Source organism: Pseudopipra pipra, chromosome 1 (assembly GCF_036250125.1).
Source record: "Pseudopipra pipra isolate bDixPip1 chromosome 1, bDixPip1.hap1, whole genome shotgun sequence".
NCBI lineage: Eukaryota > Metazoa > Chordata > Aves > Passeriformes > Pipridae > Pseudopipra > Pseudopipra pipra.
The window spans coordinates 145,780,400-145,790,805 of NC_087549.1; the positions used below are offsets into that span (position 1 = coordinate 145,780,400).

At 38.1% G+C, this 10,406-nt stretch overlaps 1 protein-coding gene across 1 annotated transcript in view; it reads left to right on the plus strand.

Annotated features, from left to right (window-relative positions):
• The window catches only part of VIPR2 (vasoactive intestinal peptide receptor 2), a 52,591-nt gene extending 42,957 nt beyond the window's left edge, over window positions 1-9,634 (plus strand). The window contains exons 11-13 of the mRNA XM_064637914.1: window positions 2,222-2,351; window positions 2,438-2,479; window positions 4,089-9,634. Of these exons, the coding sequence (XP_064493984.1) occupies window positions 2,222-2,351; window positions 2,438-2,479; window positions 4,089-4,262 (346 nt within the window). The 3' untranslated portion in view covers window positions 4,263-9,634. The remainder of the gene's footprint in view (window positions 1-2,221; window positions 2,352-2,437; window positions 2,480-4,088) is intronic.
• The last annotated feature ends 772 nt before the right edge of the window (window positions 9,635-10,406 follow it).

Genomic DNA, 10,406 nt, shown 5'->3' on the forward strand with positions numbered 1-10,406 from the left:
TGTTGGCAGCAATTCAAATACATTGCTAAAATTGATTTTGGTTTTTATTATATTGCTGTATCAGTTATTGTTGTTTATTATAATATCTGCTGGATACTATAATCCACAATCAAGGGTCTGTGGTAGTAGGTCTTATTTTAAAGCCCAGATATAGACATTGAGTTTGAGACTTCAGGGTGTCAATATGATACTTCAGTGACAAAACCTGACATGAACACTGAAAATTCAAAACTATGAAAGTGGCCTTTGAAAATGTGTTCCTGGATGACACCTTTTCTTTATTTAAAAAATACAGAATTTCTGTCCTAAAAGCTGATAAAACATAGTGTGCTGAAGTAAAGAATAACTTTAAAGCTAAGAGAAGTAGAACCTTATGTCTTTTGTAAAGAATGTGGCACATTTTATGCAAAAAATGAATACCTGATGGGCCACAAAAAAATCAACGTGACTAGACTGACTTTCAGTTCCATAATTTTCCAGTTTTCTATAGCATTTTATAATATGAAATGTTCTCACTAATAACAACCTTGTCCTTTATTATTCAGTCCTGTGAATTCTTTGCTGTTAGCATTTGATTGCCTTTTTCTAAAATGCAGAGAAGAATAAGGTTATTTTTTCTGTCCCTTTCCTTCACTAAAATGTAAGTGCAGTATAAAGAAACATCAGTTAGAAAAAAATCATTACAACAACAATGGAGTGAAATACAAATCTAAATTGTATACCACTCATTCAAGTCACCATTTTTCTTCCCTTCTTCTGAACCTGCTTGTACTGGTTCCATCCCTTTTTGTTGTTCACTTTACTTTTGCAGTGGATAAGGTTAAATTCAAATAAAATCGGTTTTCCATTTAACTTGGGAAACCAGGAAATTTGCTGCCAGTGTCATTTCCTCCAGCTGTAAATTAATTTCTTCTGCTGAGGAAATCCTATTTGTCCCACTTACTGGTAGAATCTTTAGATGTGAGGGTTTTACTATTCTTGAGAAACTTTGTTGTCAGAACTGATTATTTACACATAAACAGATGCAGCCTCTGGGACATTATGAACAAAGGAAGGCTATGAAGACTGACACAGAAAAAATAAAACTGCTTGGAATACCTTGAATTTTCTGTTAAAATACGTGAATTCACAACAGCAGCCTTTCAATGTTGAATCAAGTTATATTAATCAAGACAGTGATGAATTATAGAACTCAACATCGTAACTTCTTGAATTTTATCTGATACCAGACATCCATAATGGTGCATGACTGGCCCTGTATAATATATAAAACTGATGTTATTAGAGTGAAGTAAGTGACAGACAAGATATAATTAGCAATTCATCATTTCAGTAGTTTCACAGGCAGTTTGTCAGAGCTGCTCCGCTTAGTAATTTAAAGTTCTCCTTCCTTAACTTCCATAGTGTCTTCTGCTAAAATGTGTTATGTAATTGACAATATTGAAAATTAGTTAATGGTATATGCTGAAAACCAGCAGTAAATCTATGAAATTTTAGTACTTGGGGATAAATCTGAAGTTGCTCATGAAAATCTCACAGCTGAGATTATTCTGGATTACATCTCCTAGGTATTATTTGCATGCTGTGTATATGCAATGTACAAACTTACCATGAAGCTGCACATTTTAAAAAAAAATTAACAGCAATTAACTTCAAAAGAGAGATATTACCTTCCATACATGAGGATCTGTCAGTATGACTTTGCAGGAAGGCATCATTCCTTTCAAATCTGAACTTTTCATGCCAAGTAAAAAATATCTCAAGAGGTCTGATATCAGCTCGTAACACTTTGTTGAATGTGGTCCTGTGGAATAATGCAGTAAATCCCACACCCAAAATCCATGCCATGGAACCAGGCTGGGAGGTGGCTGTTAGTCAACCACAGCAGAGGATGGGTCCTACACCCCACTGCTATACAGGGGGTACCTGGAAAAGGGACTTATGGTTTAGAGAGGCCCTGCAGCCTTTCAGTAGCTTTTGGAAGAGTGCAAGGTCAGCAAGATCAAGTATATTATGGAATTTGGCATGTCAGTTTGGGAGGTGACTGTGGGACTAATCTCATAGCAGGCCTGAAAGGAAAACAATTTGTAATAAATTACTCTAAGTATTTATAAGTCTGAAGTCTTACGAGATGTATGTAAACTGCATTGCATCATATTCTTATCCCAGTAAAACAAGAGCTTACCATTAAATTTCAGCTTTTTCTCTTTTATTTGCCCAGGAGACTTGCAAAATCCACATTGTTGCTTATTCCGTTGTTTGGAGTTCACTACACAGTGTTTGCTCTATTTCCTGACCGCAGTTCCAATAATTATAAAATAATCTTTGAGTTGTGTTTGGGATCTTTTCAGGTAAATTTTACAGTTTTTACTCAAAAGAAGTTTTATCGCCCTAGGTTTGTGTTGCCTACTAACTAAGAAATATTGTCTCTTTCCAGGGGTTGATTGTTGCAGTCCTGTATTGTTTTTTGAACAGTGAAGTAAGTCTCACCTTTCCTACTGAGAATGTTAAATATTGTTTTCAGTTAATGTATAAATGCCCCTATAATTCCATTCTGATACATGGAGCTGTTTTAGATGTTTGCATTCCTATTTATGGAATCTATATGTGACAGTTTCTATGCAACAGGAGAAATCAGTGTATTTGGGTGAAGAGTTTTAAGAACTATTTAAAATCTAATTCCTTGCAAACTGAGGTCTTGGTGTTGTCTGGTATTTAACATGATCTAATCTGGCTCTGTTAGAAGCAATGTGGACTGTGCAAGTGAGGTGCAACAAGTGTAGAAATTTACCCAAGACTTGAAACACCATTTAGTAAGTATTTAGGGATAATCTCCTGACAGTATCTAACCCCCAAAACAGCAGCAGATTTTTCAGAAATGCTAAGCATGTGGCAGCTTTCCTAATCTCAACTGAGAAAGATGAAAGGATTTCCTTTTGATGTCAGCCACCATGCAGTACCTGACAGGAGGAATCTGTCTGAAGAAGACCCCTGCCTGCACAGAGAATTGTCATTCAGCTCTCCTGAGTACTATTCTAATCTTTCATATTCATGAGATGCCCATTTTTTGGGCTAATCATTGGATTCTATGCTTTAAGTACATGTCATTAATAGCTAGATACCAAAAGCTAATGTTGCAGCACAAGTGATACAAAAGTGATTTTGAAAGTGGCCTTGGGGCATCTCCTCACAGTGTAGACACAGCCTTTGCATCAGTTCTGTAATCTTTGTAAAAAGTGGTTTTATACTCCAGAGGGAAGGGATACCATCCAGAGGGACCATGACAGGCAAGTGGAATGGGAACCTCATGAAGTTCAACAGGGATAAGTGCAAGGCCCTGCACCTGGGTCAGTGCAGTGCTGACTGGGGGATGAAGGGATTGAGAGCAGTCCGGACTTGGGGATACTGGGGGGTGAAAATTGGGACATGAGCTGGCAATGTGCACTTGCAGCCCAGAAACCCAATTATATTCTGCGTCAAAAGAGGCATGGCCAGCAGGTTGGGAGAGGTGATTTTCATCAGAACAAAGAAGACATGGACCTGCTGGAGTGAGTCCAGAGGAGGGCCTGAAAAATCTTCAGTAGGCTGGAATACCTCTCCTATGAAGGCAGGCTGAGGGAGCAGGGATTGTTCAGCCTGGAGAAGAGAAGACTCTGGGGAGACTTTATAGGAGCCTTCCAGCCTTATAATAACCTACAGGGGTTATTATAAGGAAGAGGGTGAAAGACTTTTTAGCAGGGCCTGTAGTGACAGGACAAGGGGTAACAATTTTAAACTGAAATGTAGTGGACTTAGATTGCATGTAAGGAAGAAATCTTTTCCCTGAGGGTGGTGGAGACACTGTAATAGGGATGCCCCATCACTAGAAGTGTTTGAGGCCAGTTTGGATGGGACTTGGAGCAATCTGGTCTAGTGAAAGGTTCCCCTGCCCATGGCAGGGGTTTGGAACAAGATGAACTTTAAGGTCCCTTCCAACCCAAACCATTCAACGATTCTACTCCTAGAGGTCCCCATTTGACTGCCAATACATGGGTTCCTCACATGAAGAACATTTTCAGCTCATATTGTGCATTTTCTTTTTAACACAGGTGCAGGGGGAGCTGAAAAGAAAATGGCGCAGTTTGTGTTGGAAGCAGACAGCAGGAAGGGATTACAGACTCCACAGCTCTTCGATTTCTCGAAACGGATCAGAAAGTGTTTCTCAGCTCCACCGGAATTCAAGGGCTCACTCGTTTATGCAGACAGAGACCACCATGATATAAATGAGCTAGGTCCCTCAAAACATGAAAAACTGTGGAATATATCATTCATTATGCAGCTTGATGTGATATTTTATAATATGTACAGTTTAGTGCTTTGCTTTTCTACATGTTGTTATTTGGGAAATTGGTTTGTGCCGACCGTTTCTCTGTTAATAGCAGAGAAACCTGCCCCATGGATGCTTTCTGTTTTGTTTAAATGGTGTTCATATTAATTCTGGTGTTCTCTTGCCGTTTACTAGCCATAAGAATTCAGCAACTCATTTTCCATAATGATCCCTTTACCCTCCAATGTGGCTCCAAGATTGATGCATGGTATCCTGCTCAATGCAGACTGCTTTGGCACATGTTGTAAGGGTTAAGATGGGAAGCAAGAAAATTTCTTATACTTTGTTTATACTTAAGGAAATATTTATTTCCTTAAGGGTAAGGAAATTCTTTTCTGAGTATGGAAAATACAATAAAAATAAAGAAATCTAAGACTATAATTAACCACAGTGGGAGTTCAGGGTGCTAATCCAGGAAATCATGAACATTATTTATACAGAGAGTAAAAGGTAGTACTTCTTGGCTAATTGTATAAATTTCAAAGATTACTTTCTACAGAAATTGATTCTATTCCTGTTGTTACTTTCAAAAGTGCCTAGTTTTAAGTTTAGGTTCAGAAAGTAGGGCTACATTTACAGTCCAACAGAAAAGACTACTATAAAAGTTTTGATCAAAACTTCAGCATTTTCCAATAGTGATGTTCCAATCACCAGTTGTTCTCTTCTATTTAAAATGAGAGGTTTTTGTCAATCTTTCATTAAGCAATTTTCTAAAGAGGCGTTTTATTGCTCAAGCAGCCTCACATAGGAATAACAGCCTTGGATTAATTAACCATTTCAATTAACCATTAAAAATACCATTTTTATGTAGTATTTTCATTAAAATATGTCTCTAGAACTACATACTTGGCAGCTAAAACAAGGAATATTGCAATGAAGTTACAACTCCCATTTAAAGAATAAAGTAAATTCTTTTAGTTTTATTTAATTCTGTATCTATCTGAGATGATTTAAAATTTAGTCCTAACAGTGATTCTAGAAAAAAAAAAAAATTGGGCAGAATCCCTAAAAATTACCATAAAAGGCATAAAGAAGGAATTCTTAACAATGCCAAGACTCTCATGCAACCACATTTTTTAAAAAAAGAGATAGAACTCACAGAGTTTTACAAAAATACACAGAACATTTGCACTCTTTAAAAGAAATAATCCAAATGATGTTTACCTCCCTCGTTACTTTTAACCATGTCCACTATTCATAACGTGGGAATAACACATGTTGGCATTAGTGCCTCCATAAAGGCAATTGCCCTTTTATTTCAGACAACAGATTGTATAGAGCTGGCAGAATTTAAGGTCTTGTCAGATAAAGGCAAGAACAGCATCAAGAGCATGTCTTGGCAGGCATACACGTACATTTTTGAAAATATTACCAGTATTGGGAATATTGTCAGCAGCTGTCAAAGTGTCCCTACAAATCTGATTTAATTTAGCTATTTATCGGTCAAACACAATTTATTTTCACGGGATTACCCCAGAGAGATACAAAGTTTTGTCAGACCAAAGATAGAAAAGGCCTCATGGCTCTCACGGGTTCTGAAGAACAGGTAATGTGGTAAATGTTACATGACACCAGTCTTTACCCAGTAGGTATCATTTGAGTTAAACAATAACCACTTCATGAATTGCTACTTTGCCAAACTTGTCTTTAAAGAAGCTATTGATCACCTCCAGTCACTCAGAGTGTTTTCTGCTGTCAATTGGTGAAGTAGCTATGAGATGGAAATGGTCTGTACAAAGGCAGTCCCATGGGGGTCTAAAGGTACACCCCTACATATATATTTAAACTAAATATATTCCCAAAGGCTTTAGATTCAGAAAACATTGTTAAAATTTAGTAATTTTCCTGGATCTCTGAACAACCTTATAACAAACTCTTATTTGCAAATATATTAAGAACCATTGGAGCTTTAGGAGTTGCTTCCATACCTAAATTAAACATATCTGTGCACTTTAGGCTTCTTTGTCTGAAGTGGCATTGTGACTGCTCGGTTCCCTGAGGTGTGATGTGCAGGATGTTCTTTTTTTCCCCAGATTTCAAGGGTAGAAAGGCACATGTGACAAGCATTAAAGCATGCTCACCTTTTTGCTCAAATGAGATTATATGAATGAATTGACACACAGACAGAATGATGGTGCAGAAACAGGGGTTTCAAGCAATCATTTCCATCAGTCTGTTCTGCATGATGCATCACCAATTATACATGTTTATAATACATTGTATCCTAGAGAAACCCATCTTTGTTCTAATTAGATGAGCATGGAGAAAATCTGCATTTTAATTATTTCTGGATTATAAAACAGAAGAGCCTTAATAAGAAAACACATTTTAAGTTGCAACAAAACAACATTGTGTCCTTTAACAGTTTGAAGATGCATTTGGACTTGATTCCACTTTTCATGTAGGATGTAGTGCCATATGAGACAAGTCGCACCAGTGGGAGAACAGAGATGGTATCACTAAGTTTGTAAAGGACTATGTGGATGTGCAAAGAATGTCACACAGGGGAGAGAGGTGCTGCATACATTTTTCATTCACACAGAACTTTGTAAAACCTCATCCTTCTATTGATAATCTCAATACAGAAAGGATGCTTTCTGAGAGACAGTATAACTTCATAGTGCTTTGTGGAAGCATTATCATGGCAGTAAAGCTCCAGAGGGCACTGTGCTTGTTTGCTTTTACTCCCCAAAAATTTCTGATTTCCAAACAATTTTGTGCAAAGTTACAGTGTCAACCCTTTCATCACCTGTTTGACTTCCAGCTGCCTTTTCATGTACAGATACACATCATATTGAAATGTATGTAAAAGGTGCAGAACAGTTTGAGAAATCTGGAACTTGATTTTACGTGTATTTTACATCTTTACAACACCCAGAACAAGATAGCTTCTCACGGCTTTGTCTTTCACTGCATTTTGCACAGGAGTATGGAATTAAACATTTTTGCTATGGTGACTCTTAAGACTCAAAAGAACAATGCAAGGAAACATCATTTGGCCTTCTGTCATCCTCAAATCTAGATCCTGCTCATTCCCAGCAGCATGAGGGGAGGAAGTAGAGGCTGCAAACAAGCATAACCTTTCTCTGCACATCCTTGTCACATAGTTTTCCTTCCTTTCTTTATTCCTTTACTGCCTTTCTCCCTTTGGTTGCATCAGGGTCCAAGCTGAGTTGTAAAGTCTTCAGAGCAGGGAACCTGGTTTTTTTTATCCCCATTGAAAAGCCAGTAGCACACCTTGTAGTTACTGAACAAGAATGATAATACAGTTCACTCTCTGGTACTGTGGTTAATTGTACTTTACCTTCCTTGGAGGCACTGCTCATTACGAGTGATTTCTGTCAGCATTAACTGCTGCTGGTGCCTGAGGAGCACAGCAACAGTTTGCTTTCTAGCTACTAACCATGATTAAACCTAAATATATAGCACACACTGAGTTAAATTTTCCTCTCCTGAGTACATTTCAGCCAGGTACTCCATAAATGTGGGGGAAATTCATCTGCCATGGTTTCGTTATCTAAAAGCTGGATATCTGAGTTAAAGATTCCTTTTAAGTGCCTTCCATAGTCATCTTAGGGAAATAGGCACTAGTTGAAGATTATTCATTCCATGTTCAGCTGGGCATCTAAGGTGGGTAAGCTGGATCACCTTTTTCACTGTAAAATGAGCCCAGGGCATCTGGCTAGTAATTAAATTAATCACTCTACATCTACAATGAGGCAAGATGAATCTCTCCGGAAGAGATCGTTCAGTTATCTGGGTAATAGTGCCTTCCTCTGAGAAATGTGCAGTGTAATTCAAAATTTCAGGGAATGGAAGATCCCACCAGTAGTGCTGGTTTTCATGAAATTTTAAGAATTTGACATGTATTTAAGGAAGTGCTCTGTGCTGGAGTGCATGAGAGCCCAACTGCCCCAGAAGGGCATGGTGATGGGTGCTGGGGGCAGCCAGCTGAAGAACTACCCAGTTTAAGCATATATTGGGACTGTACTGTAGCAGCAATAGCTAAATGCTGACAAATACCATTACAAAAAGCTTTCTATGGAGGCAGCCTACCCCATTCAGAAGCATCTGCTTCATGTCTTGATTCAGCCCAGACAGCTTTCCTTTGCCTTTAACCTGATGAAAGGGAAAACAACAGACACAGACCCTCAGCAAACCAGAGACTGTCTGGGACAGATTTATGAAATAAGGCATTGGCAGGTGCACGTGTCCCACACTCTGTGGGTAATGACTGAGATGAATCATCTGCATCATTTGCCTCCTATTTTTGTAAGTTCTAAAAAACATCTTCTGTTGACTGTGAATTTACCCAGTTCAGCTAAGCAATCAGACTCAAAGTCCAAATTCACTATACACAGATTTTTTTCAGACATCGCTAATGAAAAAGCAAGGACTAAATGTGTCTGATAAAAAGGAAGAACCAGCAAGTAACCCGCAGAGAAATCTGCTATGTGTAAAAGGGTTATTGTCCAAGCAGTTACTGTCCATGCATAGTCAGACAGGAAATACTTTTGCTAACAAAAGTACCTTCATGTTGCCGTGAGTGCCTATATAAGCCATGGACTGTCAGTGCTACCCTGACATGACCAAATAGCAGAAGTTAGTATGCAGTGCTATTCTACTGATGAAAAATAAAAAGGTGTTCTAACATGTATGTTATAAGAGCACATCAGGATAACATTTAAAAGGAGCATTCTGTAGTATGGTTTAAGCACTCTGTGTTGAATCTGGTTCTGCCCAGTGATAAAGTTGTGTAGTTAAATCTAAGTCAGTAACATTTCCATTGTCAGCTAGAACAGTGACTGAAATGTCCCAACCCCCTCTATCTCCCAAAGCACTGTAATAAGTTTATGATAACCTACAGGTTTTTTTATCATGGTACATTAGTATGAGTATTACTTTGGAATTCTCTTTTGTCATCTTTGTTGATATTTTGTATCTGTCAAGTATGGTAAAGATTATGTAAATGAATGTGATTATTTTTTACAAAATGTACAGACTATGATGTTGTATAGATTAATGTGTGTAAATAGATTTCATACTGTAATTCACTATACTTTTCTTCTGGTTTTGCTTTTTTTTTTCTTTTCTGGTTTTAGTTTTTAATGTCACATACCTAACAGCCTTCTCTGAAATGTTATATATAAAGCTGTGAACAAATAAGTGTTTACATCTTTATGCTATTAGAGATAATAGTAGCTAATAACACCATAATGGACTGAAGAGGAATCAGAGAATAAAAATTTTAAAAGTTTTGCACAAAAATTCTGTTATGTTTAAAAAATTATTCTGTATAAAGATGCAGTTTTCTTATTGATTCAGTGGGTCAGGGCCATGCTGAAGAATGTGGGTAAGTTAATATTTCACTTTTTAATTCAGCAGCTCTAAGAAAAAGAAAGGGACTGTTAAAAAAAAACAGTCCCTCCAAGAGATACTCTGCGTATCTGCCAGCAACCTATATGTGCTTACAGGGGCATGAGAATGGCACACACACAGAGCAGACCCAGGTGTTGTGTGTATCAACACCTCTGTGGTCAGCAGCTATTTTTTACTTACTGTGACTGGCTTAAAACTTGATTGCTCAGTTACCTCTCAGATGTGCAGGTATCTGTCCAAAGCACAGCATAATGGAGCTAGAACAAAGGAAAGCTATGAAATGTCTCCTGTAGAAGCAACACTATATATCATATTTTTCTCTCCAAAAAGTAATGGGAATGGGCACAGGGAAGATATTGGCAATGGTGCATTGCTGGTGGGGTCAGAGAGAGGTGAGTACTTGTGGAGGAGGAGGTGGCACCTCATGGGGCAGTGCCTGCCCTGGTAGCAACATCAAGGAGGGACAAAGGATGAAGCACTGTTTTGCCATCTCACGTGGACCAGAGACTCTTTCCCTTTCTGTGTGTATCTGTGTATCACAGAAGCTACACCACACAGAGGGCTCTTCTGACCCTTTGGGACTAGAGATCTCATCCTCTCCCACCTTATGTGTGTGCTTGTATGAGCTGCATCAGCGTGGACTCTTCTGCAATCAGTAGCA